The sequence below is a fragment of the Phocoena phocoena genome, chromosome 3, assembly GCF_963924675.1.
Source record: "Phocoena phocoena chromosome 3, mPhoPho1.1, whole genome shotgun sequence".
Taxonomy (NCBI): domain Eukaryota; kingdom Metazoa; phylum Chordata; class Mammalia; order Artiodactyla; family Phocoenidae; genus Phocoena; species Phocoena phocoena.
In genome coordinates this window covers 51,850,847-51,870,000 of record NC_089221.1, presented here as the reverse complement: position 1 = coordinate 51,870,000, position 19,154 = coordinate 51,850,847, and the positions used below count along the sequence as shown (strand labels likewise).

General features: G+C 37.1%; 1 protein-coding gene across 1 annotated transcript in view; it reads right to left on the bottom strand.

The window, feature by feature from the left end:
- Window positions 1-19,154, bottom strand: part of CWC27 (CWC27 spliceosome associated cyclophilin) — a 225,279-nt gene that overhangs the window by 163,272 nt on the left and 42,853 nt on the right. The window contains exon 10 of the mRNA XM_065873991.1: window positions 18,360-18,517. Coding sequence (XP_065730063.1) covers window positions 18,360-18,517 — 158 coding nt within the window. The remainder of the gene's footprint in view (window positions 1-18,359; window positions 18,518-19,154) is intronic.

The window sequence follows — 19,154 nt, the reverse complement described above, 5'->3', positions numbered from 1 at the left end:
TAGAGATGTGGATGGACCTAGAGACTGTCATACCAAATGAAGTAAGTCAGAAAGAGAAAAACAAATACTGTATATTATTGCATCTATCTAGAAAAATGGAATAGATGAACCAGTTTGCAAGGCAGAAATAGAGACACAGATGTAGATAACAAACATATGGACACGAAGGGGGGAAAGTGGGGTGGGGTGGGGGTGGTGGGGGTGTGATGAGTTGGGAGATTGGGATTGACATATATACACTAATATGTATAAAATAGATAACTAATAAGAACCTGCTGTATAAAAAATAAAATAAAATTCAAAAGATTACCTTCACAGCAACACCAATATTACTGTTTGAATAAACATCTAGGGTCTATAGCCTAGCCAAGTTCATAGCTGATGAAACTGGCTGTCATAACATGTTAAAATTGGTAAGATGAAGATAAAGCAGTGTTTAGAGGGAAATTTAGAGCTTTAAGTGCTTATATTAGAAAAGAAATTCCAAAATCAACTATCTAAGCTTCCAGAATAAGAAGCTAAAAAACAAAACAACAACAACAAAGAACAGAAAAGAAGAAGAAAACGGAGAAGAGAAGAATGAGGAGATTAAATAGAAAGTAAGTAGAAAGAAGGAAACTGGAGGACTACTTGATTTCAAGACTATTATATATTATAGATTATGTAAATAGATATCTCAAAGACTTTTAATGACATATGTTGTGCCAATTTGGAAAATTCTCAGCTCCAACTTCTCCTTGCTTACCATGCTCCAGAAACAACGTTCTGGTACATCCAGTTGAAAGCTAGATGTACCCTTGAAGGTAGAAGGCAATTCAATCCCTTCGTTTTCAAGAAAAGAATACCCAAGGTGAAAGAGCTGGGAAAAAGTTGTGCAAGGACTAGCATGCTGGTTTCCAAGACCCCTTCCCAGAGCTCTTCCCACTGCAGTATACTGTCTCCCAGTTGCCTTACATGTCACTGGGAAAACATATCACCACACCTAGCTGCTTATTTTCTTTCACTTCTTAAATTTATCCACAGGTCAGTACATAAAGCACCTCTATGTGAATTCCCTCTGGGAAACCCACTAGGAAATAAACACCTTTTCTCAGCTGAAAGATTAGAAAAAGGCACCCAATTTCTTGGGGCTGATGTGGCCCCTCACCAGTACACAAGGCTTTGAGTGGAGCTCTAGCTAGATTTCAGCCCATGCTCACACTCCATGGCTGAGCCCCCTTTTTCAGGTTACAATGGGCACAACTGTCTTTAGCAGCCCTTCTTATCAATCATTTGCTATGTTGTCAAATGCACAAAACCAAGTAATGTCACTCCATAAAAATACTGCCTTCATAAATGAGTCTAATGTATATAAAAACAAACTTTAAAAGCAACATCTTAAAACTCTTAAGCTGTATCTTAAAACCCTTGGCATACTAAAGTACTAATATTATAAATATTCAAGGAGAACCTCAAAGTTAGGAGTAGACAGAAAAAGTTTACTATCAATACTTCATTTTAAAAAGTGACATTTTATGTTTTGTTGTTTAGTAAGATTTGAAGTGTTTCTGTAAGTGCTGTATTAAAAAATCACATGGAAGGAAAAAATAAAGCAACATGTTTTCCTAAGCAATAAATGTCATCGTTGAATTTTCAGCAAGGACATTTATCATCCTAAAATAAAACAGTTGCATACACTAGCTAAAGTTAGAATTTTATCTTTTAAATTTGTTTCCTTAAGTGAACATGCCCATAATCACATTTGTAGACACATGCTATTTTTGTTTTATGAAGCTATCATTAAGTTTTTATTATAAACAGGATGTTCTCAAAAATAATACTTCTATTTTTTATAAACATTCAAAATGAAACAAATAATAGTAATTAACAATTTCAGTAAAATGCATTATCTTAGAAGAAGATTTCTTTTACTAGCAAAGTTACTCCTACAATCTACTTACTCCAGTTTAGGTTCTGGCTATTGGCAATAGAAACCTGCCTTAAAACACACCTTCAGGAAAACTAATTAACCTCATCTGACTTAATATTTTACTTCAGATTTCCTATATATTTAGAGTACTCAGTCTGTCTACGCCATTTGGTACTTTTTAATGTATTACTTTCTTAAGTAATTTCATGTGCTCATGGTTTACAGAGCATGATTTAGGCATTAATCGCATCTGATGCAGACAGAGTACATTCTCTGTAGCTAACAGAGGGATGTGGGAGGTCAGATAACCAGGATGTTTATGAAGAACAGCAGTGATTCATTTTCTTTCTAGGTAGGCTTGGCTTGTCTCTCTACCTTGTTCCCATGGATTGGGTTCATCTCTTCTACTTTGTTGGTGTCATACCCCTTAGCTATATACATCCCCTTAAATACTACTATGGTTGCCATATATGCTTAATAATTATTGTCAATTACCTGACAAATTAATTTTTCATTTTATTTTAAAATATGCCATGGTTGGAAGGAGTACCAGAATGTGAGCTGCCCTACGGTTGTTAAAGAGAGGGTTGGATTGTGAGGTAGCAAAGGGGCTTTAAACTCTATAATCATGGGCCATCAACTGCATCATGTTTTAAAGGTTGTCTCACATGCATTATCTCATTTGATCTGACCACAATCCTACTGAGATAGGGAGGACAGGTATTAATCACATTTTACAGATGAGGAAACAGATGCAGAAATGTTGACTTGTTCATATCTTATTTAGAGTAAACAATGCTGGGATCATACTCAGTCTTTATAGATCACAGTTGTCATTAAATTTGAGTAATTTGCATTATACAAATAAAATTTTTAGCATAGTACCACAGATAAATTTGTTTTTATCTTGCCATTAGGTAGATTCACTTCTCTCCTTAAACTACCACCTCATTTACTATAGGCATTCATTTTCAAATGATAAAAAGTAAAATAAACATAACTACCTGCTAGAGTAATCTCACCAAACTCTCCCACCTGTACTGCTCCTTTCCAAAAATGTAGAAATCCAACATTCACCCAACCTTGAATCTTTCAAACTGATTTACTCTAGCTGAAGAAAAGAGGTTGATCTATGTTTATTTGTACACTTGAATTAACACAAAAATCGAGCAAAATCAGTTATATTTCCACTTTACTATCCTGGAAGGTACCTCAGGATCTGGTCCCAAACTATCTTTCCAGCTTTATTTCCAACTATATCCTCTCCTCTAGTCACAACAGATTGTTCCTCAAATACACTCTGTACTTTTCTCAGTTTCCTCTACTGGAAATACCCGTTCCCACCCATTTCCTCTTATTCAAACTCTAGCCCTTCTTCAGGGACTGGTATTAATGCTATCTACTTTGCATACATGCAGACTTCCTGATCCCTAAAGTGAAAATTAATCTCTCCCTCCTCCATGAAGCTACTGTACTTTCTCTGAACCTCTGTTTCATATTGAGTTCATCCTGTTCTGTAGTTCATGGCTATATATCTGCCTCAGCTGAAAGCTTTTTTGTGGCAAGGGAGTATCGTTCTTTATCTTTATATCTGCCACGTGCATACTGTAGATGTTTGAAAAAATGTTTACTGAATGCAAATTACCTAGCAAACAGAACCCTGTCTTAGTTCAGGCTTTCGTATCTTATCTGGACTTGGACTAGTAAAGCAGTCTCCTGGTCAGTTTCCTCAACCTCTACTTTTGGCTCTCTCCAGTTTATTTTCCACATTACTAACACAGTGATCCTTCTAAGACAAAAACCTGATTGCATCCCTTTCCAATTTTACTTTATATTGTTCTCCACCGTCTAAAGGAGAGTCTGGTTTCTAAATATGCCATACCAAGCCCATCCTGATCTGGCCCTAGTCTACTTCTCCAATACTTTGTACCATTAATTCATGCAGATGTGCATCCATGTTTACTCAAGTTCCCACAGTTATCAGGATATCAAACTCTCACCTATCCCCTTGCATGAACATCTGCATCCTTGGTCCACCATTCTACTAATAGCTCATTCTTTGTGCCTCATCTCAGGGGAGGTATAATATAGCAGTTGAGTCAAACATACCTGTGTTTAAATCCTAGATTGTCCGTTACTTGGAGAGTAGTTCTGAGTAAGTTAAATTTTGCAAATACAATTAAGGGAAGATTGGAAAGCTCTCTAGCTTCACCATTCTTCCCCTGCTCTCTTCGCAATACCACTCTGCTCTAGTGGTTAGGTGGACAACTTCAACATTTTGTGTAAAATACAAAAATAAGAGCCAGCATTAGAATCTAAGCTCTAGGTTCCCTGTCAGTAGAAGTAATTAATTAAAGTTCCAGATTTAAAAACAAATAAGCTGTAATCTTTGTTTTCTTCTAGCTCCTTATTCACTATATACTAAAATGTGAAGTAACAATACAGAGAATTTTTTTTTTTTTTTTTTTTTTTTTTTTTTTTTTTTTTGTGGTACGCGGGCCTCTCACTGTTGTGGCCTTTCCCGTTGCAGAGCACAGGCTCCGGACGCTCAGGCTCAGCAGCCATGGCTCACGGGACCAGCCGCTCCTCAGCATGTGGGATCTTCCTGGACCAGGGCACGAACCCGTGTCCCCTGCATCGGCAGGTGGGCTTTTTTAAATAGTTTTATGCTTATAATAGTTGTCTATCTCACCAAGGATATACATATAGCATATTTTCATATATTGTTGCCTCATACATCTTTGGTGAAATCTGTTCAGATCTTCTGTCCGTTTCTTAAATTGCTTTGTTTGTTTTCTTATTGTTAAGTTTTAAGAGTTCTTTATATATTCTGGATACAAGTCTTTTTTCAGATATGTGATTTGCGAATATCGCTTCTCAGTCTGTGGCTTGTCTTTTCATCCCCTTAATAGTATTTTCTGCAGAGCCAAAGTTTTTGTTTGTTTGCTTGTTTTTGCAGTACACGGGCCTCTCACTGTTGCGGCCTCTCCCGTTGCGGAGCACAGGCTCCGGACGCGCAGGCTCAGCGGCCATGGCTCACAGGCCCAGCCACTCCGCGGCATGTGGGATCTTCCTGGACCGGGGCACGAACCCATGTCCCCTGCATCGGCAGGCGGACTCTCAACCACTGCGCAACCAGGGAAGCCCAGAGCCAAAGTTTTTAACTCTGTCAGTGTACTTCATGTTTTTTGTGTCTAAAAACTCATTATCAAACCCAAGTTCATATGGATTTTTCTCCTATGGTTTCTTTTAGAAGCTTAGAAGTTTTGCATTTAGATCTTTGACTCATTTTGAGTTAATTTTTATTTAAATGTGAGGTATGTGTCAAGGTTCATTTCTGGGGCACATAGAACTCTATTCTAGTACCATTTGTTGAAAAGACTAGCATTTCTCAATCAAATTGTCTTTGCACTTTTGTCAAAAATCAGTTGACCATATTTGTGTGAGTCTATTTCAGGGCTCTGTATTCTGTTCCATCAATCTCTCTCTCTAGCCATCTATTATTTTTTTCTCTTTAAGATTTAATAGGTATGTAATGCTCTAGATTTGGCAAACAGCATATACGTAAGTACCCCTTCTAGTTCAAGGTATCATAGCTCTATATATGAATTTCCTTCTGTCAAAACAATCGAAAATGGAACTCTAACAACAATGAAAAAAATTTACCTTAAGCAGAACTTGACTAATGTGAAGCAGAAAAAGAATGCTGTAGCATGCAATAATATACTAAGGCTGGGCAATTGCTCTGCCTAGAAACTGGGAGTTTTTCAACATTAAAGAGCCCAGATGAGGTAAATCCCTTTGGCATAATCTATTTCCATATCAGATTTATAGCTTTTTTGCTTTTTAATTGTTTGCATTTTGTTTTAACCTGGTTTAGGTGCCAGGTGTTCATCTATACTAAACTTCAACAGTTATAGTGTTTTAAAAAAGAACAATTCAAAAATACATACAGTATGAACTTACAAACATTCTTAAAATGTTACTTTAAAAACTTTTTAAAAGAACTGAAATTAATTTTCTCATATGCAAATACATCTTATATGCTTTTTTGGTGGAATAAACAGTGATTTATCAGTGTTTTATGAAAAGTACCTTGAGTTAGTAGGAGCTTTTATACATGTAAAAGGCTATTACCTTAAACTCCATGAATTAAGGTAATTCAAACATTTCTCCATTTTATGGCCCTAGCACCAAAGACCCTAAGCAGTGATGCTGCAATTGAACCATCCTTAGGTTGTAGCCCACCTCCGGAGGCCAGGGCCCTAGGTGTTTAATTTTTGTTGAAGGCTGTGTGCAAGTACTATAACAGGTGTTACGTTCCTTTCTTCCTAGCGAAAACTGTTGCTATTCAGTGGCACAGCTTAGAAACAAGGCTAGCTTGGCTAGGAGAAGGGACCTTCTCACTTTTTGTCCCTAGAGTAGAGTAACCACTGTCTTCTGCAAACATCTGAGCGTAACATTGAAAAAGACAGATCATCTAGATTCAAACTTGCTTTTTAACCTTTTTACCTTTATTCATCTATACTTTCAACATATAGGAAAACATTAAGTAACGTATTTTTATCACTAATTAATTTACTACAAAACTAGTAGCAAAGACTGTTAACTATCTACTAAAATGTAAACACATTTTGTTCCAAAGTTCATTGCATACCACACAGCATAGGCTAAAACAAGAAAAGGTACAAATCATAATTTTTTAAACTTCACTAGGATACGGATAAATCCTACCTAAGAGTATAATGATGAGCATAAAGTCAAATAATTAAGACTGGTGATAACTTTGCAATGTTATCCTGGCCTTCAATTTCTGGGCTACTCTCCAGCAGCATCAGGATTAGACATTCTCACCTTTTATCACAGGTCAGCTATATATATTTTTTTCTACCTGCCTAGGCAAGTGCATACAAACTGCACCTAAAACTGAATCTTACCAAAGAGCAGCAAGGACATAAAATACGATGACTGTAACACTCAAGTCTTTGTCTGAGGCCTACATGATATATTTCTAAACTCTCTGAAGTCAAGCCAAGGGTTTTTCATTTTAACTCCCTTACATAAAGCCCGTCTTTAAGACATTTGAAGTTACTGTCAATATTGCAAACAAATAAGCATATCCAGAAATTTTCTATTAATTTGTAATGATTAATAAAATTAAAAGAGTAAATGCTTATCTAAAAAGAAAAAGAAATTGGCAAGAAGTCATTATATAACTTTTGAAGTTAAGAAGACATTTTCTTAGAATCAAGGAAATCAAATATACAGCAAAGAACAAATCTAGCTTCCTATCTGCTGAGTACATATATACCTTTGATCTAATGAATTTCTAGAACAAATTTAAAACACAAAAAGAAATAATTCAGTACTTAAGCTCACATTCCAATTAATAACTGCCTTTGACTATAAGAAAAGTACTTTTCAGTAGGAACAGAATCCTATCCATTATCATGTAATAAATTTGAGGCTGTTTAAACAAGATAATTCTTAAAGAAGCAGCTAAATCAACAATGTAAACTTTAAAATGGAAAGCAAACTACGCTGACATCACAAAATTTGCAATTAGCAATACTAGAAAAATGTATTAAGGACCTTTAACAAAAAAAATTGAGTAGAAGATAATAAATATAAGTAAGGCTTATATTCATTTCCTCTCTGCCCACATTCCCACCTGAAAGAACTTACCCTACTCACAGCCCTGGAAGAAATAGGCTTATTGTTTTTATTGGCTTACTGAAAAATAAATCAAATATAAAATTACATTAAAAATCTAGTAAGCCACTGAAGCTATACTTCAAAGTAATAATGGAAAACCTATTTAAGGTTTAACACTCACATATGTGCACTTAAATAGTATGCACATTGAAATCAATATAAATGTACACTTATACTGAATGAACTGATACACATGGTATAGCAATATCTAAATAATAAAAACTAAGGAGGAAGGAGACATCAAATATTACTAACATATCAAAATTGGCAAAAAGGTAGGAAAGAAATGTAGTGAATTCTATGAGATTCTTCTTCAAAGTAGATCATTACCGAATAATTTATATTGTGTCTACTTTTAAAAAGACAAGCTTAAATAAAGGCAAAGATGCAATAAGCCTAAAAAAAATAGAACAAAATCCACTTGTTTAGAAGATTAATGTTGATGAAACAATATATCAGTCATTCTTAAAAAGTTGTAGAGCTTGTAGAAAAAGTGATTTGGGCTAGGAAAAGAGGCCCTCTAACTTTGCCTCCCTAGAGTAGAGTGACCGTTGTCTTCTACAAACATCTGATCCTGAAAAGGACAGATAATCTAGTTCCAAACTTGCTTTTAAACTTATTTACCTTTATTCACTTATGTTCCCAACAGTAGGAAAAGGTTAAGTAACATGTATTTTCATCACTAATTAACTGGCTTCAAAAAATGAGCAAATCACGTTAGACCTACTGAATGAGATTCCTCCCGCCCGCCCCCCGAGGGGAGTAGTCCTAGCATACGCATTTTGTAAAAGTCAAACAAATTTTTAAAATTTGTCCCCAGGTCATTTGGATATGTACCCTTGGTAGGGATGGAGGCAGTTATTTTAAGTAGTGTGGTAGCCTCTCTGATGATACCTGAATAAGGAATTGAATGAAGAGAAGGAATGGTTACTAAGAATATCTCAGAGAAGAACGTTTCAAGCTGAGGTAACCCCAAGTGCAGAGGCCTGAAAGATGAATGACCTTCATGTGTCTGTGGAACAGAAAGAAGAACAATATGCCTGGTGTGAAGTGAGCAACAGGAGTAAGGTGGATAACAGCTTGGCCAAAATGTGTTAAGAAAGTGAGGACCAGAGCAGAGAGTGGAGGGGTTGCCTTTGCTAAAAGAATATGGATTCAGATGCAGATGAGTAGATTTGGTGGTGGGAAAATGAGGAAGTTCTCCTGCTACTTCTGTTTCCGTAATGAATTAAGGAGCAACATGATCAGCCAAAAGTGAGAAGAGGGGTGGACATGTTGGGTGCTATTAATTCAGATGATTCTCTTCCAGGAACAATGAGAAAACCAGCTAAGAAAGCTATTTGAAATAATGAAGTAGCTATTCATTTCCTCCCTGCTCACATTCCCACCTTAGAGAACCTACCCTACTCATAGCCCTGGAAGAAACAACCTTATACTATCAGTTAGGTTTAGGATCTACCACACTTAACAGAAACCCCAAATAATGTGGCTTCAACAATGTTAAGATTATTTTATTTCACATAGAAAAAGTCCTAGATAGGCAATCCAAGTGGGAATTGTAATTCCATGAAGTCTTCAAGGACCCAGGCTCCTTCAACCGCTCCATTCTGCCATCCATAGCTCCAACCTGTGTGCCAGGCTGATAGCAAGAGGAAGGGATGAAGGAGGGCTAGCCTCTTCCTTCTTTCCTTTATAAAAAGACTGCGTGAAAGTCTGACACACTTCTGTTTTACCTCACTAGCCAAAACGTGGTCACAAGGCCATCCTTAGCTACAAAGGAGACTGGTGAATGTCTTTTAGCTAGGCAGCCATGAATCCAGCTAAAAATTTGGGTTCTCCTTACTAAATAAGAAGGTAAGGATAGATGATAGAGGGCCTATTTATTTCTGTCACACCCACATATCTCATGGCTTTTAACTCCCCCTCTGCTACCATTATCCTCTCCAATAACAAGAATGAATGGACACCTATCCCAAGCCAAGCCAATAAGATTCTCTCTCCCAAGAATTTGGGACACAGAAAGCATGTCCATTTACTTCTGAAGAGCTGAAGTGCAAGAGGGAACAGACTAGAGCCTTACAGAGAAAACACAAGATTATAGAAGATAAGGGAACAAATGAACAAAGGCAAGCAGAGAGTTGAGGCTGCAGAAGGAGAGAGAAAATATAAGTTTCTGACAACTTCCTTTCCTGTGAGGACTGTGTGCAATTCTTTTATCTGGATTCTGCACAACTCCTCTATTCCCTTACATAGAAATCACTTTACTTGAGATAATTTGACTTAATTTATGATTTAATGTTATTTATGATTTAATGTTATGTGCATAATGTTATGTTTCTGCATCTTCTATGAAACTTGCAGAAGACAATCATTATGTTCTTCTCCACCCCTTGTGTAAAGACTGATAGGATAGAATTTCCTTTAGAATTTTATACTTTTTAAAAGACTGATATAATTAGGAATTGATACCTTTCTTCTTAAAATTCAGATAATGGCAATTATGTAATCCTTATTATGTCTCTTTTGTCTTGTCTGCCAGGAAGATGATGAATAAATTTATTACACAGTCACAGGTACTTAGAGCAATTCCTGGCTAAAGCACAGAGACTGTAGTAGATTGCATTACTATTTCTAAGCTCTCAGTGGAAGGTTTATACTTCACCATATGGACATCAGGCTTGGCCATATCATTTGCTCTGGCCAGTGAAATGGTGAAGTGATTATGCCACTTCTGAGTAGAAGCTTTAAGAACTAGCATATGATTCATCATCACTCTTTTCCCTCTGCCATTCCTCTCAGAAAGAGGCTGTCCCTTCATCCTCAGCCCTTGAAATGAAGATGATATGGAGGAGCTGCACAGATCCCACCAGGATGTAGCCAGAGCAAGAAAACAAACACTAGTTTTAAACCACTGAGACATGGGGATTGTTTGTTACCATAACCTAACCTAAGCTGACTTATAAAGGGAACATTAAGTAAGAAACAATTCAGGATGTATGTTTATGTGTCAGGACGTCGATGTAAAACAGAAAGGACTAACAGGACAAAAATGTATGACGTAAGCACTAGGACCCTTCCAGGGTTCCTATCTCAATGGTTACAACCACCACTTGGCCAGTTATCTAAGCCACAAAACAGAGTCATCTGGAATATATTTTTTTCCTTCAGGTCTCCTACATCCAATCTATTACCTCCTTAATATCTCTCGAATCCATGCCCACAGATACTACCTTAGTTAGTTAGATCCTTATTACCTCTCCCTTGGACTAATCTAATAATCCACTAATTTGTCTTTCTGCTTCAGTCTCCTTCCTCTAATCCACCCCCTACATTTATATGGAGTAATACATATTCCTAAAATGATGTTATACCTTGGCCAGAGACATTCCACATGAGACTTACACTTTAGCTGGACATGTATGAGTTGGCCCTGGCCAACCCCTCTCTAGGCTCCATAGAGGTGTCAGACCATTGCAGGTTCAGGTATAGGCTTTGCCACTTTTGGGCCATAAGCCACTTATCCTCTTCAAATCCAGTTTGTTTTCATTTGTAAAATGAGAATCATAATATAAACTGTAACTTGTAGCTTTGTTCTAGGGGTTAAATTAGAGTAATAAACTGCCTTGGCAAAATTTATTGCCTGGTCACACTGTAGAAGAACAATAAATACTTGTGGAATAAGAGAACAACTCTCTGGCTAGATCACCTATGAACACTTCACAGCCCTTATTTGCTTATACAACTGTCCCCCTTTACTAGAAACTAAGCAACTTGAGAAGAGGCTGAGCCTTTCTGATCTGAGCTTCCTGGGACCTAGCACGGTGCCTGGTACAAAGGAGGAATTCAATTAATGTGCAAAAGCTAAGTGATCCCTGAAATAAAATCCCTGAACAGTTAGAGAAGGGAACAGAAAGAAAGGCTAGAGTCAGACAGAGTACAATCACTAATAACTATAAATCTTCCTCAGGCCCTTGTGTAACTTCATATGCTTTTAACTTTGTGCTAAACAAGAACCTGGTATCTTGGGTGGCTATTCTCTTCTGTATTTTACCCAAAGTATACTTGCCAATTTAATTTACAGTTGAATTCACAATATACAGATAAGGAAGGTAGGAAAGCAATCAATGTTTCAAAACTCTTCAGTGTGACTACATTTGTTCCAGGGTAGAGAACATTTCCTCAAATGCTGAATAACTTAAAGAATGTTTTTCTGCACATAATCTCAATATTACATTTCAAATGTATAATTCCGTTGCCTATAAACAACTGATACTGCAAGGTCAGTAGAAGGTAACTCTCTAGGGTAACACAAATCAATACACTCTAAAGAGATGCAAACAGCTCTTCTCCCTTTTGACAGGAGAACCTCTCCCACGTATGTATTTCACTGCTTCCTGCCTGCCAAACAAAATCTAATTGTGAAAACAGTAGGGTTGTTGTATTTCCTAAGTATATAACTGAAGTCCAAGGATTTTTTTGTTTGTTTTATTTTGAAAGTGATTCCTTGGATATGGATTAAGGTTCTCAATGAACTAACTGGACATTTTTAAAGTGGTATTTTATTTCAAACAGCCCAAGAAACAGTTTTATCCAGAACATCCAAAAATTCTTGCTATAAATACCTAAAAAGAAGAAAAATGGAAGTTCGCCAGAAATGCCAGATGATGGTGTGGTTTATATTATAATTGTTACTATTCCAAAATTTTAAACATAATAGGTAAAGACAACAGGATAAACCATCTAGTCTACATTGAGAGATTATGCAACATTAATTTAAAGGACTTTACAATGCTAAAATGTTATTTCTTTTAAATAGTGGTTCCAAAAAATGGCTTATCGTACTAGCATTAGGATGAAACTTATGAGATTGCTGTATTTGACTATTCTTGATCTACAAAAATGGCAATTTTATTTTTTATTTACTTTATTTATTTATTTATTTTATTGCGGTATGCGGGCCTCTCACTGTTGTGGCCTCTCCCATTGCGGAGCACAGGCTCTGGACACGCAGGCTCAGCAGCCATGGCCCACTGGCCTAGCCGCTCCGCAGCACGTGGGATCTTCCCGGACCGGGGCACGAACCTGTGTCCCCTCCATCGGCAGGCGGACTCTCAACCACTGCGCCACCAGGGAAGCCCAAAAATGGCAATTTTATATTCATCCCTTTTTAAACCTGGTATTTTAATCTTGTCCTGAAAGATACATTGCCTACTTATCATCTATAATATTTTGCATGCACTTCTATTAGAGCACATGCCATACTGAATTGTAATTATAATTCTTATGCTATATTGTGAACATCTGTGGGCAGAAATCATTTCTCCTTTTTTTCATGTTCCTGGAGTCTGGCACTGTCTGGCATATAGCAGTTCTTGCACAGTAACTGACAGTAAGAGTAACACATATTCGAGAATAGAATGATAGGTTAAGAAAGAACATATAAAAAAGAAAAGTCAAGTTCTAGTAAGAGTTAGTATGCAAACTAACTGCTACCAGACTGCTCCAAAGCTTAATATCTGCTGTTAAACCCAAATATTTCCTGAAAATACAGTATTTAGACCACTACTACTCTATATGAAAGAAATAATACCTGCGAATTTTCAGAGACCACTTCCGCAATGTATAGATCTCGCATTTCTTTCTCTTTCTCTCTTTTTACTGTCTGCTTCAGTTCAATACCTTGGGGCAACAGAAGGTGAAAGGAAGCAAAAATGCTCTAACTGGTTAATTTCATTCCTTGCTTGTAAAAGTTCTGAGGAAAGAGGGGGACTTCTTAGAGATGGTGATTCTAATGATTTAAATAGGGTTTTGGAATGCCTGTGGACTTCAACCTTTGTTATTGTACTATCTTTTAAATTTTGTCCTATCATTTTTATATGTGTATTATCTTTTAAACTTTTGAAACTTAAATTATGACACTATCTTTTTGAATTTGCTAAAGCAAACCAAGTTTATGTACTAAAGACAGCTATGTACTTCCTAAAGTCTGATCATAAAGTAAGAGAAACCAGAATACAAAGTATATTAAGACTCAAAAAATTCCCTAAGGCTGAGAGAAAGCTTAATTAATATTTTTGAGAAGGCTAGAAATATTGGGGGGGAAAAAGTATTCAAAGTTCCATAAGAAAACGTGGTCCCATATTTCAAATTCAACAAAAGGAGACTTGAAAGATTAAAATTAGCAGCAGCTCATTTGGATGTTCACCCAGACCAAAGGAGGTATTTCTGATTGTATTATCCCTTGCTTCGTAATTTAAAGTTCAATCCAACTCATTAGATTTCAAACTCAACTTCAATATTTATCTTTAAATTTCTGATACTATCATATAAGACATTTCACATTCAGTCAACGTAACACAACTCATGAGTAAAACACAAATTCTACTTGACTTTACCAAATAAGAGAATTGTTTTATGATATAGGAATAATGCCACAGTCAACTAAATATGACAGGTAAACAACTCAGCTGATCAAACCAGAACCTGTTCAAACACCAAAACTAACATACTCTAGTTAACCTTGAAGGACTACTACCAAAACTAGTAATGGCGATTTCAGGGTATATGTCAAGATTTCTTTGATTTATATTTCATTTTGATGAAAATACTTTAGAAGAGTAATCCCAATAAAATTAGAGATGACAGAAATTACACAATAAAAGACAGAATTTCCATAATGACTGTAATCAGCACAACAAACCACTGACTTTTGACTCTCCAGTCTGCTTCCTACATCTGATTTTACTGTTTAGCCATTTATTATAAATCTGTAAACAGATGCTAAAAACAAGTAGGGTAGACGACTCAATTTGGTTTATATGATTAACTTGCAGCAGGTGAGCTCCACCTGCAGGCAAAGAAAAGATTCTTTAGAATAAATTTTAAAACAGGACTTTCCAAAGACAGGCTGTAACTACCGCCTTTCAGTTAACCTTGAGTGCACATTAGAATAACCTGTGCTTTTTAAAACTTCTCACGGTTGAAAAATTCTGATTGACTTGATCAGGGGTGGGGCTTGTAAGGTGACTCAAATATATGGAAAACATTGAGAGACACCGATTTGAATCTTTACCAGCACACATCTTGAAAAACATTAGGAAAACTCAAATATCATTTTGTTTCTTCTAAAATGACTTCTCACTATACTGATCCTTTCACCTTTTTCAGAGATTAAACTGAGTTCAACTGATATAAATGTCTAATCTCTGATAGACCACAAAAAAGACCTGAGGTGACCCTACAATTTTTTAAATCTAGCTTTACGTTATTCTGTGCCTCAGAAGTAATCAAGAGAGCGAGTGTTTGGTGGGGGTTGGGGTTCTTAACCCTTAGCTGCACATAGAATATCTGGAGAGATTTTACAAAGTCTTATTGCCCTGAATTAACGTTATGTTCTTGGAAGTTAGACAAGTGGTCACTATCAGGGGAGGAGGGGAGAAATAACCAGAATAGGGCAAGAGGGAGACTTGTGGGTAATGGCAATTTTCTGTTTCTTGATCTGGGTGATGGGTATAGGGGTGTATTTGGCTTGTAAAAATTCAGCAACTGGTGTATTTATTATAGGTGCACTATGAAATATAGTTCATACAGATATAGTCTGTATGTATACTATATTTCAATTGAAAGTTAAAAAGTAAAAATGCATGTGCCCAGGCTTCACTGCAGACCAAATGATTCAGAATCTTTGGGATTGGGAGCTGGACATCATTTTTTTTTTTTTTTATAAATTTATTTATTTATTTACTTTTGGCTGTGTTGGGTCTTCGTTTCTGTGCAAGGGCTTTCTCTAGTTGCGGCGAGCGGGGGCCACTCTTCATCGCGGTGCGCGGGCCTCTCACTGTCGTGGCCTCTCCTGTTGCGGGGCACAGGCTCCAGACACGCAGGCTCAGTAGTTGTGCCTCACGGGCCCAGTTGCTCTGCGGCATGTGGGATCCTCCCAGACCAGGGCTCGAACCCGTGTCCCCTGCATTGGCAGGCAGATTCTCAACCACTGCGCCACCAGGGAAGCCCTGGACATCATTTTTTCTTTTCAACATTTCTCCAGTGAATCTAATGTGGAGTCAGGAGTGAAAACCATTCTTCTAATGAATCACAAATGTATTCATTCATTTATTCGCCCACTCATTACACAAACTTTAATGACCAATTACCCCGTGCTTATTATACAAGACTCGGAGGACATAAGACAGTCTCCAAAGGAGCTCATTATAGGCAACGGATAGTAGGCAAAGCAATAAATCTCATGTGATACATACAAGGAAGTTACTTATAAGACCTGGAGGAGAAAGTGATTTGTCAAAGAAGGATTCACTCTTTTTTTTTGTTCATTCATTTATATAAACATCTGAGTACCTATGATGTTTGACCACAGGTGGTAAATGGACACAATCTCTGCCTTTAAGAAAATTACAGTATAAGGGTACACAAGGAAGAAAAAAAATGTATAACCGGATGTCATAATATCACAGAAGTATGAAAAAGGTACTATGGGAATACCCTGGGGAGTCAGAAGTTGCTGACCTTGGAGCTAAGATGATATAAACCTGAACTAGTCCAGTGGCACTGGTGGTAAAAATTAGTATTCTAGAGAAGTGCTTCTCAAACTTTAATGTACAAATCACCTGAGGATCCTATTAAAACACAGATTCTGATTCAGAAAGTGTGAGGTGGGGCCTGAGACTTGGCATTTCTAAAAAGATTCCAAGAGATACTAATGCTATTCGTCCACAGGTCACAATTTAAGTAGCAGGTTCTTGAGGAAGATGGTTTTCAAGAGGGAAAAGGCAAAAAATGCCAAATTCCACAGCAGAGACACCAGGAAAAACAAAAACTGGAAAGTAGCCATTAGATTTGTCAAGTACATGGCCTTAGGGAGAGTAGTTTCAGGGGAGTGATGAGGGAAAAGCTAAATGATGTGTATTTAAAAATAAATGGGAACTAAGGTGGTGGGGACAGGAAATAATGAAGTGGTGTTTTTGTTTTCACTCTGGAAGAGGCTTATTAAGTCTATCCACAAGCTGAAGGAAAGGAATGAGTGAAAAGAGAAAACTAAAGACAGAGCAAAGAGGATGGAATCATTTTGAATGGGCAGAGGGATTCCTCCCTTTAAAGCAGAAGAGAAGGAGATAAGAATTGGTCTGGATAGGTACAGCGAAAAGTGAAAAGAATAAGAGTTGAAGAAGTTACTCTTGTTTCACAGAACAGGAAGCCAGGTGACCTCACGAGACAGAGTGAACCTGAGGTTGAAGGGAAAGCACTGGAGGCACAGCTGAGGCTGGCCTTGTCTACGGCTGTGTGATTCCGCTCAGTAGCATTCAGTAGTCAAGGTATAGGCTTACAGAAAGTGGACTGGATAAGAAAGGGTGAGACTGATGCATTTAGAAAAGGAGGGAGGCAAGGGACAGAAATCCTCAAGAAATCAGAACAAGTACAATGAGAGAAAAGAAAGGAGAGAAGGTAAGAAGAGCTTTGGATTTTTTCCGCTTGAACCCCTAAGTACTTTTCAATAGAACTATTAGAGAAATAATCTACTCTGTGTAAATTTGTCAAAAATTATATTGTTAAATATCATTCCCCAATTTAAATATTAAGTACTCAAGAAACCTGCTTGTAGGTTTACTATCCAAAGTGATAAGCAGCTTTAACAGATTCCAGATGTTTCTTTACAAATAAAAGCAATACCACAAATTTTCAGTAAAACCATACTTTGAATGGCTCCTTGCCTAAAAGGCTGGGAGGCTAGTCTAGTCCCTGATCCTACTGCTTGAATCAGAAAATGACTGAAGGATAATGGAGTACTTCAAGCACATACAGATGAACAGTTTGTATATACCAAGAGCACTGATTTTTTTAATAGATAATGATTTCACACTGACATCCTATCTGGCTAGCAGGTATACCCATTATAATTCAACTTAGACTGAGCAGTGATTTTCCTTTAAATATAATTATCCTTTTTTACCACATTACAATTTTATAAGACTCTTAGAAGTTTTTCTGTTTTTTTTTAACATAAAATTAACATGAGACAAACTGTAGTGAAGCTGGTATAACTGACCGAAAGCACTAATGATTTCAGACATTTGCTGAAATTTCCTTTATGATATCACTGAGATTAGGAGGGATAGACAGTATAAATCAGACTTGAAAAGACATTTAAGAGGGTTTTCAGGCCCATACATTTTTTAACCAGTTTAGACAAATTTTACTCAAATCTGAGGACGTCTCTTTTTGTTCCATACAATTGCTTTACTGCTTTTGTTGGTTTTAAACAAATACAACCTTCCACATCTAGCTAATACATTGTTTGTCCCAAATATAAAAACAATTCAGAGGCTTTTAAAGAAGAGATCAGAGAGAAATGAACTGGAATTTGACTCACATGACCACTGCTGTAAATAAAATTGGTCTATTTTCTTTTAGGCCTCTGAATGGGCTAAATTAGCATGACTGGTATATATATCAAACATTATGAAAATAGTATTTTAGAAAGTAAGTTGAATAAAGGGCTCAATCTTAATTTAAAATTAAGTATAAAATGACAAAAACTCTGATACTTACCGAAATGGGAAGGAAATCCAAAAGAGGAGGTATATGTATGGCTGATTCACTTTGGTGTACAGCAGAAACTAACACAACATTGTAAAGCAACTATACTCTAACAAAAATTAATTAAAAAACAAAAACAAAAGCAAAAACAAAACTCTGATACTTAGAAGCACAACGCTTGACTCACCTGCGGCTAACTGATTTCTTCTCCACTTCACTCTCTCCAGCTGTCTTAACATTTGCACTTGTGCCCTTTTTTAACTTTTTCGCAATTCTTTCTCTCATCAGATCCTTCTCATCACCATCAACATATTCACCATGCTCTGCACTTCCATATTCTCCATCCTGTAAAAATTGAAATGGATTATTTGCTGGGCATTCCATTTTCTTCTTTCACTTCCAGAGGTCCATCTAAAACTCTCCTTGTTGCATTCTAGGCCAGGTTTATTTCTTGTTTCGTTTTGTTTTGAACTAGTGAGGGCTTGAAGAATCTGCTACAGGCGGGAATACCCCCTGGGATCTGCTCTAGGCCGGCTATGTAAGTACTGTATAGCCCAGTAAGGGTTGTTGCTCGATCCACACCCAGCTCCTTTGCACAGCAGAATATGCTCCCTCTGGATCACCCAGGATATTGTCTATCTACATTCCTATTCCTTCCCAGTAGGAAATGTGGCTTTTGGAGGCAGTTGGCCAGCATACTGACCTCACCCAGGGATTAATGCAAGTAAAAGAGGTGGAGGTAGAGAAACTGATATTTCTTCCTACAATCTAAGTCATAGCAATCACTCCTCGGCTCAAAACCCTCCAGTGGATTCCCAACTCACTCAAACCCTACACAATCCGGACCTCCCTGACATAATCTCCTACAACTCCAGGCCAGCAACACTAGCCAACTTTGGAGTTGCTCTTCTCTCCAGCCTGAAACTCTCCTATTCCATGTATCTGCATTGCTGACTCTTTCATCTCCTTCAGGTCTCTGCTC